The sequence below is a fragment of the Bos javanicus genome, chromosome 5 (assembly GCF_032452875.1).
Source record: "Bos javanicus breed banteng chromosome 5, ARS-OSU_banteng_1.0, whole genome shotgun sequence".
NCBI lineage: Eukaryota > Metazoa > Chordata > Mammalia > Artiodactyla > Bovidae > Bos > Bos javanicus.
The window spans coordinates 16136765-16154132 of NC_083872.1; the positions used below are offsets into that span (position 1 = coordinate 16136765).

The 17368-nt window shown below is 36.7% G+C and overlaps 1 protein-coding gene across 3 annotated transcripts in view; it reads right to left on the bottom strand.

Annotated features, from left to right (window-relative positions):
- Positions 1–11030: 11030 nt before the first annotated feature.
- The window catches only part of MGAT4C (MGAT4 family member C), a 419059-nt gene continuing 412721 nt past the window's right edge, over positions 11031–17368 (bottom strand). For all 3 annotated transcript variants that reach the window (XM_061415672.1, XM_061415671.1, XM_061415673.1), the window contains exon 5: positions 11031–16504. In XM_061415672.1, the coding sequence (XP_061271656.1) occupies positions 15363–16504 (1142 nt within the window). In that variant the 3' untranslated portion in view covers positions 11031–15362. The remainder of the gene's footprint in view (positions 16505–17368) is intronic.

Below are 17368 nucleotides of genomic sequence, written 5' to 3' on the forward strand. Positions count from 1 at the left end.
TCTACTTTTAATATAATTGTATTTTTCTATAAGCATATACAATTTACATGTTTTCTCACATAGTGAATTTAACTATTGAGTAAATCTCCAAAGAGGATATCTAGGCAGAGTGAGATGGGAAGCTGAAGCAATTGTTCAAATAAAAAACTGCTTTGGCCCCCCAAAATGTATGTTTTTCAGAATAGATGTCCATAACCAATTATCCAGAACATGGCCTCAAATCTAACATTTCAATCTCAATGTTAAAAATAGATCAGTAAAGTATATCAGAAGATTTTGCAATTAATGAAGTGATTTCTACTCTGGACTTAAACTGGAGTTACCTTGATAAGCAGATTAATAAGGTATAAGGGACTAGAACTTTAGGGATGTATGACCTTGTTACTAGAATATCTTTGTAGTTTGGAAATACAACACCTTGCAACTCATGTTTTAATTTTCAAATGTTAAAGAATTTAAACAAAAGAATAAGGAATTTAAAGAATCTAAAGGGTTACACAAAATTTCCAACGAGCTATAATTTTCAGAGGATATCATGTACAAAATATGTGTGGTAAGGACATGTAACCAAAAGCCAGTGTGTCTACTTCATAGTGGGTGGGATGGGGAGAGGGGTAGGAGGGAGGTCCAATAGGGACCTATACTTGTATATGTATAGTTGATTCTTTGTACAGCAGAAACTAACACAATATTGTAAAGCAATTATGCTCCAATTAAAAAAAAGTAAAACAAATTTAGAAGGGGAGCATAACCAGGAAGACAATGTGTCAGGAAAGGTGAAGCCAAGAATAAGAGGAAGTGTGGAAGCTAAAAATAACACTAAGGATACATATCTCTCTTTCAGCTACATAAGTACACATCTATGCAGACAAATACATACACAGAGACATATAGATATATTCATATATAATATGTATAGGTTTGTGTGTATACCTACACATAAAATATATATAGAGACCAATCATGAGAGATAGGTAGATATACACATGTGAAATGAAGAAATGTTTTTGGAACATATAAAATATAATTTAAAAAGATGCTTTCTCTGGGGGCAGATAAATACAGTTAAAACCAATGGAAAAACAAAAATTAAGAACTAATACAAATATATTTCATTTCAGTCTTTTCCCTTCTAACAAGAATAATTCTGGGGGGAACTGTTGTAAATAGCAGAGGAATAGGATGGGGAGATCACTTTCCCCCCCACAAATTCATCTAAAGATCATTTGAATGCTGAGCAACTTCCACAAAACAACTTCTGAATGTTGGCAGAGGACACCGGGTACCTAGAAAGGCAGCCTATTCTCTTCGAAAGGAGGTAGGACAAAATATAAGACAAAAAGTGAGACAAAATAGTTAGGGATGGAGACCCATCCTGGGAATGGAGTGTGAAGGAGGAGAAGTTTCCAAATACCAGGAAACCCTCTCACTAGTGAGTCTGTGGGGAGTTTTTGAATCTCAGACGGCAACATAACTGGGAGGAAAACAAAACAAAACAAAACAGAATATGCGCCTAACCACAACTACCAGCGAAGTAGACCAGACACTCATATCCACCATCAGCAAGCGGGGGCTGAACAGGGGGCTGAGGGTTACATGCTTAGGGTAAGGACAGGGCCTGAATGCCCTCTGGACAATCTAAGGGAGCTAACATGAGATAGCAACCAAACTGTGGGATAGCCAGACCAGGGGGAGAAAAGGGAGAGTCAAAAAGAGAGAGATCAGTCAAGCCAGTAATCACACCCCTAAGTAAAAATGGGTACTGAGGATTAGATTCTTAAAGGTACAAAATTAATAACAAATACCAAAAAGCAGATTAAAAATCTAGAGTAGAGCTTAGATGCTCAAAAATACAATATTAAAAATACAAAACAAAATCAATCACAAAAATTATAAAAATATATATATGAAATTTGCTTTAAGAATAGGGTAATAGTATGTTATAAAAATGAAAATTAAAGGAGTAATGAATTTAAAATGAAAAACAATTTTAATTGTAAAAATATATCTAGGAATTTCTCTGGAGTGCTGGAGGGCAGTGTGGGTCATTTCAGTTTCAGATAATTCCTTATTTCAGCGTATACTTCTTCTCAAGGTCTATAGGCCTCTTCAATGCTTAGTCAATGCTAAGTACAGGATTTTAATCTGTTGAACCTGTCACTTCCAGAGCGGTTCCCTCTTTGTTTATTTTGGCTTCCTCTGTTTGCAAGTCTCTTCAGTATCTAATTTCCTCCCTGACACAGGGGGGCAAAGGTGGTCACTTATTTAAGCTCACTTGTTCAGTTGTGCTGTGGGAAGGGAGGAACACTGCAAACAAATATCATGGCAAGTGTGGAGAGTGCTCTCAGTGTATGGACCACACCGGGTTTGTCTCAGCTCATGGCACATGTGCTTTCCTGGTCTACACTACTCAGGCTCCAGATCCCTCTGCAGGGGAACTGTCCAAGGTGGGCTCTAGATTTTGTGCACTTCCCAGGTCTAAGCTGCTCTGGTTCAGGTTCTCAGGTACCCACAAAGGCTCAGACTTGGATGGGCATGCATTTTGTGCCCTTCCCAGGTCCGAGCAGCTCAGGCGACCAGGTGCTTGGCGAGTGCATTGTCCCAGATGGGCTGTGCGTCTTAATCATCTCCCCTGTCCCAGCCGCTCAGTTTCCTGGGTGCACCACAAGAGCACCATCTCAGGTGTTCTGTGTGTCTCCTCTGGGGTGCTGGTTTCTGGCTGCAACCCTCCTGGCAGATGTCAACCATCTAGGATCCCAGATGGTTGGTTAGGAACTGGGAGCCAGCTCACAGTTTGGTGGAGGATGCCATCTCTGGGGCCGAGATTGCTCCGGCCTTCCGGCTCTGGCTGTCACCAGCCTGTCTTTCTTCCTCTGGTGGGGGGATAGGCCTCTATCTCCTCCCTCCCCCTTCACTTCTCTACTTAACTCTGTAAATCTCTCTGGGTGTTCTGGGCTCTGGAGAACACTTAGGGAACTGCTTACTGGCTAGATTGCTCTCTCCCCTTTTGATTCCCCCTCTTCTCCTCCTGGTCTCCTTTATCTCCTTCCTCCCTCTTCTCTTCTCCATGTAACTTTGTGACTCTTTCTGGGTGTCCCTCCCTGTGGAGAATCTTTTCACCATTAACCTAGATGTTTTATCATCTGTGCTGTATAGATGGAGAAGTCTTGAGGCCACTGTAAGAATAAGACTGAAAGCCAGTGACAGGAGGCTTAAATCCAAAACTTGAGAAGACCAGAAAACTGACTTCAGGGAACATAAATCGACAAGAGCTCATCCAAAAGCCTCCATACCTAGCCTGAAACCAGGCTTCACCCAAGAGCCAACAAGTTCCAGAGCAAGACATACCCTACTAATTCTCCAGCAATGCGGGAACATAGCCCTGAGCATTGAAATACAGTCTGCCAAAAGTCACGGCAAACCCATAGACACCTCAAAATTCACTACTGGACACTTCATTGCACTCCAGAGAGAAGAGATCCAGCCCCACCCACCAGAACACCAAGGCAAGCTTCCCTAACCAGGAAACCTGACAAGCCACTCGTCCAACCCCACCCACAGAGAGTAACCTCCACAATAAAGAAGAAGCACAAACTTCCAGCATACAGAAAGGCTATGCCAAGCACAGCAATCTAAACAAAATGAAAAGGCAGAGAAATACTCAGCAGGTAAAGGAACATGATAAATGCCCAACAAAACAAACAAAAGAGGAGGAGATAGGAAGTCTACCTGAAAAATAATTCAGAATAATGATAGTAAAGATGATCCAAAATCTTGAAAACAAAATGGAGTTACAGATAAAAACACTAGAGACAAGGATTGAGAAGATGCAAGAAATGTTTAACAAGGACCTAGAAGAAATAAAAGAGTCAATCAATAATGAATAATGCAATAACTGAGATCAAAAGCAATCTGGAGGGAACCAACAGTAGAATAACTATGGCAGAAGATAGGATAAGTGACGTGGAAGATAGAAGGGTGGAAATAAATGAAGCAGAGAGGAAAAAAGAAAAAAGAATGAAAAGAAATGAGGACAACCTCAGAGATCTCTGGGACAATGTTAAATGCTCCAACATATGAATCATAGGAGTACCAGAAGAAGAAGACAAAAAGAAAGGCCATGAAAAAATACTTGAGGAGATAATACTTGAAAACTTCCCTAAAATGGGGAAGGAAATAGCCACCCAAATCCAAGAAACCCAGAGAGTCCCAAACAGGATAAACCCAAGGCAAAACACCCCAAGACACATATTAATCAATTTAATGAAGATCAAACACAAAGAGCAAATATTAAAAGCATCAAGGGAAAAGCAACAAATAACACACAAGGGGGTGATCTTTCAATAGAAACTCTTCAGGGCATTTGAATCAGTTCTAATGAGGTGGATGAAACTGGAGCCTATTATACAGAGTGAAGTAAGCCAGAAGGAAAAACACCAATACAGTATACTAACGCATATATATGGAATTTAGAAAGATGGTAACAATAACCCTGTGTATGAGACAGCAAAAGAGACACTGATGTATCGAACAGTCTTATGGATTCTGTGGGAGAGGGAGAGGGTGGGAAGATTTGGGAGAATAACACTGAAACATGTAAAATATCATGTATGAAACGAGATGCCAGTCCAGGTTCGATGCACAATACTGGACGCTTGAGGCTAGTGCACTGGGACGACCCAGAGGGATGGTATGGGGAGGGAGGAAGGAGGAGGGTTCAGGATGGGGAACACATGTATACCTGTGGTGGATTCATTTTGATATTTGGCAAAACTAATACAATTATGTAAAGTTTAAAAATAAAATAAAATGAAAAAAAATTGTTTTGTAGGAAAAAAAAAAAAAAAGGGAATGGCTGCTGTTGCTACTAAGTCACTTCAGTCGTGTCCGACTCTGTGCAACCCCGTAGATGGCAGCCCACCAGGCTCCGCCATCCCTGGGAATGGCAGGACATACTTAAAGTGATGAAAGAGCAAAACCTACAACCCAGATTACTATACCCAGCAAGGATCTCATTAAAATATGAAGAAGAAACCAAAAGGTTTACAGATGAGCAAAAGCTGAGAGAATTCATCACCACCAAACCAGCTCTTCAACAAATGCTAAAGGATCTTTTTTAGACAGGAAACAGAGAAAAGGTTTGTAAAGTTGAACCCAAAACAACAAAGTAAATGGCAATGGGATCATACTTATCAATAATTACGTTAAATGTAAATGGATTGAATGCCCCACCCAAAAGACAAAGATTTGCTGAATGGATACAAAAACATGACCCCTATATATACTGTCTACAAGAGTCCCACCTCAAAACAAGGGACACATACGGACTGAAAGTGAAGGCCTGGAAAAAGATATTTCACACAAATGGAGACCAAAAAAAAAGCAGGAGTAGCAATAATCATATCAGATAAAATAGACACTGAAATAAATGCCATGAAAAGAGACAAAGGACACAACATAATCATCAAACAATCAATCCAAGAAGAAGATACAACAATTATAAATATATATATATATATATATATATATATATATATATATATATATATGCACTCCACATAGGAGCACCGTAAAATGTAAGGCAAATGCTAACAAGTATGAAAGGGGAAATTAACAGTAACACAATAATAGTGGGAGACTTTAGTATGCTACTCACACCTATGGATAGATCAACTAAACAGAAAATTAGAAACTAAACACAAACTTTAAATGATACAGTGGGCCAGTTAGGCCTAATGGCTATCTATAGGACATTTCACCCCAAAACAATGAATTTCACCTTTTCCTCAAGTGCACACGGAACATTCTCCAGGATAGATCACATCCTGGGCCATAAATCTAGTCTTGGTAAATTCAAAAAAAATTGAAATAATTTCAAACTTGTTTTTTGATCACAATGTGGTAAGATTAGATGTCAACTGTGGTAAAAAACTATTAAAAATACAAATGTGTGGAGGCTAAACAACACATTTCTGAATAACCAACAAATCACAGAAGAAATAAAAAAGGAAACCAAAATATGAATAGAAATTAATGAAAATACGACAACCCCAAACCTACAGGATTCAGCAAAAGCAGTGCTAAGGGGAAGTTCATAGCAATACAAGTTTGCCTCAAGAAACAAGAGAAAAATCAAATAAATAACTTAACTTTATATGTAAAGCAACTAGAAAAAGAAAGAAAAAATGAAGAACCCCAGGGTTAGTTGAAAGAAAGAAATCATAAAAATTAGGGCAGAAATAAATGAAAAAGAAACAAAGGGGACTAAAGCAAAAATCAACAAAACTAAAAGCTAGTTCTTTGAGAAGATAAATAAAATAGGCAAACCATTAGCCAGACTCATCAAGAAAAAAAGGGAGAAGAATCAGATCAACAAAATTAGATATGGAAATGGAGAAATCACAATAGACAACACAGAAATACAAAGGATCATAAGAGACTACTATCAGCAACCATATGACAATAAAATGGACAACTTGGAAAAAATGGATGAGTTCTTAGAGAAGTATAACCTTCCAAAACTGAACCAGAAAGAAATAGAAAGTCTTAAAAGACCCATCACAAGCACAGAAATTGAACTGTAATAAAAAAAAATCTTCCAGCAAACAAAAGCCCAGGATCAGACGGCTTCACAGGTGAATTCTATCAAACATTTAGAGAAGAGCTAACACCTATGCTACTCAAACTCTTCCAGAAAATTGCAGATGAAGGTAAACTGCCAAACTCATTCTATGAAGGCCACCATCACCCTAATAGTAAAACCAGACAAAGTTGCCAGAAAGAGAAAACTACAGGCCAATATCACTGATGAACATAGATGCAAAAATCCTTAACAAAATTTTAGCAAACAGAATCCAACAACATATTAAAACGATCATACATCATGATCAAGTGGGCTTTATCTCAGGGATGCAAGGATTCTTCAATATCCACAAATCAATCAATGTGATACACCACATTAACAAATTAAAAGATAAAAACCATATGATTATCTCAATAGATGCAAAGAAAGACTTTGACAAAATTCAACATCTATTTATGATAGAAACCCTCCAGAAAGCAGGCATAGAAGGAACATACCTCAATATATGATAAACCAACAGCAAACATTATCCTCAGTGGTGAAAAATTGAAAGCATTTCCCCTAAACTCAGGAACAAGACAAGGGTGCCCATTCTCACCACTATTCAACTTAGTTTTGGGAGTTTTAGCCACAGCAATTAGAGAAGAAAAAGAAATAAAAGGAATCCAGATTGGAAAAGAAGTAAAACTCTCACTGTTTGCAGATGACATGATCCTCTACATAGAAAATCCTAAACACACCACCAGAAAATTACTAAAGCTAATCAATTAATATAGTAAAGTTGCAGGATATAAAATTAACACACAGAAATCCCTTGCATTCCTATACACTAATAATGAGAAAACAGAAAGAGAAATTAAGGAAACAATTTCATTCACCATTGCAATGAAAACAATAAAACACTTAGGAATAAATCTATGTATAGAAACAAAAGACCTGTTTATAGAAAACTGCAAAACACTGATGAAAGAAACAAAGATGATACAAATGGCTGGAGAAATATACCATGTTCATGAATCAGAAGAATCAATATAGTGAAAATGAGTATGCTACCCAAAGCAATCTATAGACTCAATGCAACCCCAATCAAGCTACCAACAGTATTTTTCACAGAACTAGAACAAATAATTTCACAATTTGTATGGAAATACACACACACACAAAAAAAACTCAAATAGCCAAAGCAATCTTGAGAAAGAAGGATGGAACAGGAGGAATCAACCTGCCTGACTTCAGAGTATACTTGCAATGCTACAATCATCAAGATTGTATTGTACTGTCACAAAGACAGAAATATACATCAGTGGAACAAAATAGAAAGCCCAGAGGCAAAACAACGAACCTATGGACACCTTATCTTTGACAAAGGAGGCAAGAATATACAACGGAGAAAAGACAATCTCTTTAACAAGTGATGCTTGGAAAACTGGTCGACCACTTGTAAAAGAATGTAACTAGAACACTTTCTAACACCATACACAAAAATAAACGCAAAATGGATTAAAGACCTTAATGTAAGACCAGAAACTATAAAACTACTAGGAGAAAACATAGGCAAAACACCCTCTGACATAAATCACAGCAGGATCCCCTCTGACCCACCTCCCAGAGTAATGGAAATAATAGCAAAAAAAAAAAGGGGGGGACCTAATTAAAACTAAAAGCTTTTGCACAATGAAGGAAACTATAAGCAAGGTGAAAAGACAGCCTTTAGAATGGGAGAAAATAATAGCAAATGAAGCAAATGACAATCTCAAAAATATATAAGCAGTTCCTGTAGCTCAATTCCAGAAAAATAAACGACCCAATCAAAAAATGGGCCAAAGAACTAAACAGGTATTTCTCCAAATCAGATGGCTAACAAACAGATGAAAAGATGCTCAACATCACTCATTATCAGAGAAATGCACATCAAAACCACAATGCGGCAATATCTCACACCGGTCAGAATGGCTGCTATCAAAAAGTCTACAAACAATATATGTTGGAGAGAGTGGAGAAAAGGGAACCCTCTTACACTGTTGGTGGGAATGCAAACTAGTATAGCCACTATGGAGAACAGGGTGGAAATTCCTTTAAAAAGTGGAACTAGAACTGCCATCAGTTCAGTTCAGTTCAGTTGCTCAGTCGTGCTTGACTCTTTGTGACCTCATGAATTGCAGCACGCCAGGCTTCCCTGTCCATCACCAACTCCTGGAGTCCACCCAAACCCATGTGCATCGAGTTGGTGATACCATCCAGCCATCTCATCCTCTGTTGTTCCCTTCTTCTCCTGCACCCAGTCCCTCCCAGCATCAGGGTCTTTTCCAATGAGTCAACTCTTCGCATGAGGTGGCCAAAGTATTGGAGTTTCAGCCTCAGCATCAGTCCTTCCAGTGAACACCCAGGACTGATCTCCTTTAGGATGGATTGGTTGGATCTGCGTGCCGTCCAAGGGACTCTCAAGAGTCTCCTTCAACACCACAGTTCAAAAGCATCAATTCTTCGGCGCTCAGCCTTCTTCACAGTCCAACTCTCACATCCATACATGACCACTGGAAAGACCATAGCCTTGACTAGATGGACCTTTGTTGACAAAGTAATATTCCTGCTTTTTAATATACTATCTAGGTTGGTCATAACTTTCCTTCCAAGGAGTAAGTGTCTTTTAATTTCATGGCTGCAGTCACCATCTGCAGTGATTTTAGAGCCCTCCAAAATAAAGTCTGACACTATTTCCACTGTTTCCCCATCTATTTCCCATGAAGTGATGGGACCAGATGCCATGATCTTAGTTTCCTGAATATTGAGCTTTAAGCCAACATTTTCACTCTCCTCTTTCACTTTCATTAAGAGGCTTTTGAGTTCCTCTTCACTTTCTGCCATAAGGGTGGTGTCATCTGCGTATCTGAGGTTATTGATATTTCTCCCGGCAATCTTGATTCCAGCTTGTGCTTCTTCCAGCCCAGAGTTTCTCATGATGTACACTGCATATAAGTTAAATAAGCAGGGTGACAATATACAGCCTTGACATACTCCTTTTTCTATTTGGATCCAGTTTGTTGTTCCATGTCCAGTTCTAACTGTTGCTTCCTGATCTGCATATAGATTTCTCAAGAGGCAGGTCAGGTGGTCTGGTATTCCCATCTCTTTCAAAATTTCCACAGTTTATTGTGGTCCACACAGTCAAAGGCTTTGGCATAGTCAATAAAGCAGAAATAGCTGTTTTTCTAGAACTCTCTTGCATTTTCCATGATCCAGCAGATGTTGGCAATTTGATCTCTGGTTCCTCTGCCTTTTCTAAAACCAGCTTGAACATCAGGAAGTTCACGGTGCATGTATTGCTGAAGCCTGGCTTGGAGAATTTTGAGCATTACTTTACTAGTGTGTGAGATGAGTGCAATTGAGCAGTAGTTTGAGCATTCTTTGGCATTGCCTTTCTTTGGGACTGGAATGAAAACTGACCTTTTCCAGTCCTGTGGCCACTGCCATACGACTTAGCAATCCCACTGCTGGGCATACACACCAAGGAAACCAGAATTGAAAGAGACACGTGTACCCCAATGTTCATTGCAGCAACATTTATAATAGCTAGGATATGGAAGAAACTTAGATGTCCATCATCAGACGAATGGATAAGAAAGCGGTGGTACATATACACAACGGAATATTACTCAGCTATTAAAAAGAATGGATTTAAATCAATTCTAATAAGGTACATGAAACTGGAGCCTAGTTTACAGAGTGAAATAAGCCAGAAAGAGAAACACCAATACATTATATTAATGCATATATATGGAGTTTAGAAAGATGGCAATGATGACCCTATATGCGAAACAGAGAGAGACACAGATATAAAGAACAGACTTTTGGACTCTGTGGGAGAAGGCAAGGGTGGGCTGATTTGAGAGATAGCATTGAAACATGCATATTACCATATGTGAAATAGGTCATAGTACCAGGTTCGATGCATTAGACAAGGTGCTCAAGGCTGGTGCACTGGGATGACCCTAAAGGATGGGGTGGGGAGGGTGGTGGGAGGGGTCTTCAGGATGGGGAACACATATATACCTATGGCTGATTCATGTCAATATGGCAAAAACCACTACAATATTATAAAGTAATTAGCCTCCAATTAAAATAAACAAATTAATTAAAAAAAGAAGAATTCTGAAATAAATAGAGAAGAAATTCAAAGCAGTAGAAATACAAGCACAGAAACTCAGAGTAGTCAAGGAGATAAGCCACCTGTGTCCTAAGTTTGAACATCACTACCTGTGTAATTTATGTCAGTACACTGGTCACTTTTGCCAGCAATGGAAAATAAGCCAGAGAACAGGAAGTCAGCATTAAATTTTTTTTTTTTTTGAAAACCATGGTTCTATGAGCTTAATAAAGATTCTGAGAATAATTTTAGAAATGTAAAAAGCCTTTTTTTATTTTTCAAAGTAAATTAATTTAGGTTTCTTAAAAAAGCAATGGTCATTAATATTTACAGTGGAAATGTTAGGAACAGATGTTACAAATTTTGAATAAGACCTCTAAAATCATAGATTAGAATGACAGAAATATATTTTGATTTTTGGAATGCATTTACATAATCCTACATGACATTCTTTTGGACATGATATAAAAAAGGTGGAACATTTCTAATGGGCAGTGAAGTTTATGATTCCTATTGATCAGCGTGAAGGCCTATGGTAGAGTGTAGAAGGACCAAATCCTTTTACACTTATATAACATGGCTAAAAGAAAAGGAAACATAAGTTTCTTGATGAGTTTACATTATCTGATCACCAGCTCTAACATCCTACAAGGTAAAATTATTCCAATTTCACAGATGAGGGAACTGAATTTCAAAGAAATTAAACAACTTTTCTCATATCTAGAAGTTAGTAATTGCAAAACTGGGTGTCCAACTCAGATCTCCACAAATCTTCCACTGTATCTCCTATGAGGACAAAAGACACATATTAAATTTGTGGTAGCATACATTTGAGAAATTATGTTAAAATACTGAATGACAGAATCAAGAGCAGAAACGTATGGGATCATGGCCAGAAGAAACAACATGAGATTCTTTTGAAATTAATATTAAATCTTAAAAGAAATCTTCAGAGAATCAGTTGAACATGTACAAAATGGCAAATTATTTTTTATCAGTAGATTATGTAACAAATATCATAAAGTTTGAGTGTGGACTCTATTAGTCAGTAGTATGGTGATAAAAAGATAACAGTGTTGAATTAGTGGATATATTGATAAGGCAAATGTAGAGAATTACATTATTATGTTCAACTGTAGGAGGAGATTGCAAGTAGTGTTTGCAATGTTAATTCTAGGTGCCATGTTCTAAAGGGCATGTTGCAAGCTGACAAATATTGAGTCAAATGTCATATGAACATCTAGAAGAACAAATGCTTTCCCTGCTATATCTTATATTTCATGTTTGTTTCATTTATATACCATTATTGTACAGTTTTGCTATGATAGCTTTATAAAAATTCCCAAAGAATATTGCTCAGTAAGAAATGGAATGTTCCAGTGTCATAAGTGCATCTGTATGACAGAAATAGTTCTAAACGACATATTGGTTTCCAAATTATATTTTATAATTGGAAAACATCTGATTTATAAATTGCACAAGGTTACCACTTTTCAATGAGAATGTAAAAGTGCTTGCATTACAAGTTTTATGTATTTTTTTATATCCACCTTTATTATTGCTGTTAAAATATGTGTTTTCTAAAAATGTTTATCTCCAATTTGTATTGTGCTTTAACAAGATGCTTTTCTTTGATTTTCATAAATACTGAAAAGACTCTCTTAAGAATTTTAAGCATAAGTAATGTTTAAGTCAGTTTAAAGTATACAAATCAAGATTTTTTTATGGTCATACCATATTTTGTGCTTGAAACCTGTCAGTATCTTATTTTATAGCAATTAAATAACTCAATAATTCATGTCACATTCCAGTCTTTTTCAATGGACATTTGCAAAAAGAATTTGATGTAAGTGTTTTTAAAATTACTCAAAAAAGAGAGAGATCACATAATGCTTAATAACAGAATATAATTAAACTTTCCTTTCTTGCTTTGTGTTTCTGAGACAAGATTACTGGAGTCTTATTCATTTTAAAACATAGGATTACACCTTGAACCATGTAAAGATAAAGAACGTTTGGTCAGATATTTTTTGAAAGAGAAAGGTTATTTGTACCACTGATCCATAATGGAGAAGCTTTCTTTGTCAAAGTCTTTTCCTTAGAAAGTTGACCCACAGTCAACCTGTAATGAAAACAGAGACATTCTTAGGTGGTTGATCAGCTTAGGCAATCCCAGTTTTAGTAATGAAAAGCTCAAATTTAAGATGAAATGTGACCTCAGTAGTTCACATTTGCATTTGTAATTTTCCAGCAAAACTCCATTTCATTAATGTTTCTTGAGGTATTTTCCAGAATTTAATGTCAATGGTTGGCCTTTGTGAACACTCAGAAGAATATGTAAACGTTAACAACTCACCTCATGGAGTCTACCTAGGTCTTGGTATTTTATGTCCCTGTTGTGTACCTTTTATCCTTGAAAGTGCAGAAAAAAAAGATTATTTCTAATTTCTAAGATATGTGTAGAATACTATATAGTTAGCCAGGTAATAAAAGAGAGAAAAGTCAAGAATATGGAGTATCTTTAAGTACTGGCAAGCATCCTCCAAATCAAAATAAAAGTAATAGTTTAGTGGCAGGCGTGTGTGTTAAGTCTCTTCAGTAGTGTCCTACTCTTTGTGACTCTATGGACCATAGCCCACCCAGCTCCTCAGTCCATGGAATTCTCTAGGCAGGAATACTAGAGTGGGCTGCCATTTCCTTCTCCAGGGGATCTTCACGACCCAAGGATCCAACCTGATTCTCTTACGTCTCCTCCTTGGCAGTTTAGTGGCAGTATTTTTGTTATAACTTTGACACTTAAATGTGCCACAGAATATTATACATTCATTGTTTTCTCAAATACTGTAGCAACTGTGTGCAAAGAAAGTACACATTAGCTATTGTATCAATAAAAAAATTCTCAATAATTTTATCTGAGTTTCTAATTTAATTTATTTGAATAGAATTAATAAAATATTTTCCAGTCTTTTCTTGGACTCTATCATACAAGTGATTCCTAAGAATTTTGTTTCAGGATGGAAAGAAGAACAAGAGGAATTCTTTATGTCTTTTCATTATCCCAAGTCTGGTATTTCATCTATCTCTCCATATTGTATATGTTGCACATTGATCTATATAATAGTATATTTATTTGTCTTCATGAGTTTGAGTTAACTCTGGGAAAGATTGTGAAGGACATGGAAGCCTGGTGTGCTGCAGTCCATGGGGGTCACAAAGAGTTGGATACAACTTAACGACTGAACAACAATAAACAATAAATCACTTCATCTTTGCTGTTTGTCAAAAAAGAAAAGGATGAGACAAGCTCAGGACATTCTGAAAAAACAATGATTTTAGGATGCACTATTGTAGGTGTCCTGAATTGCTTTAATGACTCTATGGTGTAGACACTATAGTGAAGTCCCTCACAGTAAAATTTAGATAAGTTTGCTTACCATTTGGGTGCATATATCACAAGAGTATCATTTAGGACACTTTAGGATTATTTTACAGAATGACAACATGACTTATGGAAAAATTATGCAAGCTATTTTCAGATAGAATAACTTTTTAACTGAGACTCATGTACCAGAGAAACAAAATCATAAATTATGTGAAGACCAATCTTTACATAAGAGAAAGAACATAGTCTGGGTATTAAAACATTTGATCTCTCATCTTGGAGTAGCTATGCGTGTAGAAAAAATGACTGATTTCTGTTTCTTATGTTCTTCCTTCATAAAATGTCCATTTGAACTCCAAAAAAGTATATGATAAATCACAAGGATTTTAAGCATATGAATTTTAATACAAACATATAAAATCAATTTCAAAAATTTTCTGCATATACTGAAAATGTTCATTAGGAATGGACTAACCATAAGCCTTCTCTATTTTTTTCCTATTAAATGCAGGTACCCAGTGGAGCCTGAAAATACTGAGCATAACCTTTATTTTCGCAAAAGGGAACCTGGAAAAAGACTGCTTCCCACAGAAAATTTATTGACAGTAGGTGTTCAAATTTTTATACATTGAACAATTTCCCCTCCTATATAAATAATCAGGGGAGGATATTTTTAAGTTTTTTTTTTCTTCTTTTCATCACCTCAGAGACACACAAAGTTCTGTTGTAAAGACATCACTTCTATGAGGAGGTATTCATTGTAGATGTACAGAAGTCTATGGAAACCTAAGTTTACAAGAAAAACAAGACAGATTATCATTCTAACCAACTGCATAGTCACAGAGATGCTTAATAATCTGATGATATAATGAAATAAATTCTTGAATAAGTGCATACAGTGGGAACTATCTTTCAGGATTCACCATTGAACAAACCACATTTTCTCATTTTAAATCCTTCATGTCACCATTTTGACATGCAGGTGAAAATTTGAAAGTAACACAATAACATTAAAATATAAACAAAAGTATTATTAACTATGAACTGATTCTCAGCTTCAAAAGTTAAAATAAATGTGTGTATAAGAGTAAAAGTATGCTGACAATGAGCAGATCAGAACTGCCACAATGACTGACTTTTTAAATATCCAATCCATTGCATTCCCTCTAAAGGACAAAGGGAGCAAAAGAGGAAGTAGCAAAGCAGGAAACAGGAAGACCTGCTTTAGTAACTGGACATATTGATTTAATTGGCTAAGAAGTCCAAATGCTAATACTCCTAATAATCAGCCATTCCTTTTGTGTTTTGGTAACATATATCCTCATACAATGGATATCAAATGGAATTTTTTGATTTACATCAGATACTTCAAAGTTTCCATTTCTGAATTCTCCTAGTTTAATGTAAGTAACACATTGTCTATTTTGTTTAAAATATCTAATATTCCCCCCAACATCTAGAGCTCCATGATGCAAAATATCATTTTGTCGATCTTCTGTTCCAGTATTCACTTTAATTCTTTTTATTACAATTGGTTTTTCAAATATAATCACAAAGACATCTCCTGTTGAAGGTGGTTTCCCCCAGAAGTAGTCATCAACACTACTGTAGGCTTTGCTTGCGTCATAATTTTCAAAAACACTCATGTTGGTATAAAGACTTGCAGGAGGGTTATCTGGGAGGTCAAATGGCTCCTCTTCAAAATCATCATCCTTCAACTTATTCTCAGTTCCTTTATATGATGAATAATAACCCATGTGTTGAAAGAGAGATGGTTTAAAACGAATCACATTTTTCTGAGCTAACAGACTCCGGAAATGAGTCAATAGCCAATCACAAGGCATTTCTTGATAAAACATTAATAAAAAATGTGCCAAACGTGGGAGATCATGAGAATGATAAAGTTTTCCAATATAGCCAAGTTTAGAGAACTCAAGGGTTACCCAGTAAGTTCCTTCTAAGGATGCAATGACTTTCTTGATGGCAGTTAAGAAATTTTTTGAACAACGAACATCATCTTCAAGCATTACATAATAGTATGAAATATTGGCACAAAAGTTGAGCAAAAAAGCATAATCTACATTTTGCTTGGAACGGAATCTGACTCTATCTTCTGGATCATTGTAATTTCTTTTAAGGCCACTCAGGATTGGGTAATATTCCTCTGGAGCATGTATAACCATTAACCTTCCAGCAATAATATGGTGGGCAAATTTCTGTGTAATATCTTGCAGCATGACCTCACGCCAGGATGAGTTAAAGTCAGCTAGATGAACCACCACTGAAAGTTCCTTCAAATCTTCGTAGCTGGATTGCTCAAAAATTGACTTGATTGTCTCAAGTAAATAGCTTCCTTTTTTTCGTCTCACTGATGAAAGTCCAATTGTAAGAAATCCTGAACAAAAGAATCCAAAATGAAGACAAATTAAAGGCGAAACTGGGTTTTGAATAACGTAGAAAAAAGAAAAAAAGTTCTTTTCCCCTTAGGCCTTCTACTCTATTAAGTACATCTAAGTGAATGATCATATATAGAGCATTTTGTGATTAAAGGATTACGCTAAATATGCAAAAGCTTCCCAGGTGGCGCAGTGGTAAAGACTGACTGCCAATGCAGGAGACACAGGAGTAACCAGTTCAACCCCTGGGTCAGGAAGATCCCCTGGAGGAGGAAATGGCAAGTTACTGCAATATTCTTGCCTGCTCTTACTCTCTGTTTTATATTACCTCTTTAGTACAAAGCAGTTGGAAAAGGAAATGGCAAACCACTCCAGTATTCTTGCCTGGAGAGTCCCATGGACAGAGGAGTCTGGAAGGCTACAGTCCATGGGGTCTCAAAAAGTCAGACACAACTGAGTGACTAACATACACAAACTCTCTGTTTTATATTGCCTCTTTAGTATACAGCAGTTGGTATATGTGCCAGCACACATTTGTAAGGGATTAGTAATGTCTGAACAAAGGTGGTGCAATAGATGGAGATTTTAAAAAATAGTGGCAGTCTTTGAAATTAGGACAAAGTTTAAGAGAAGTAGACATTTGAAATGGAAGAAAAAAGGTCTAAAGAAAGCTAAACTATTGCATTTTTTCCTCAACCTGGTGATCACAAACTCACTTGCATAAACGCTTCTTAACAGGGAACTCAATTTTTGTGGTCTCCACACCATCTACTAAGAAGTTCATGATATCACTGTGTATCACTGATTCTAAAACATATTTTTCACACAGAAATATTTTAAACTCAGGTTGTATATCACAACTG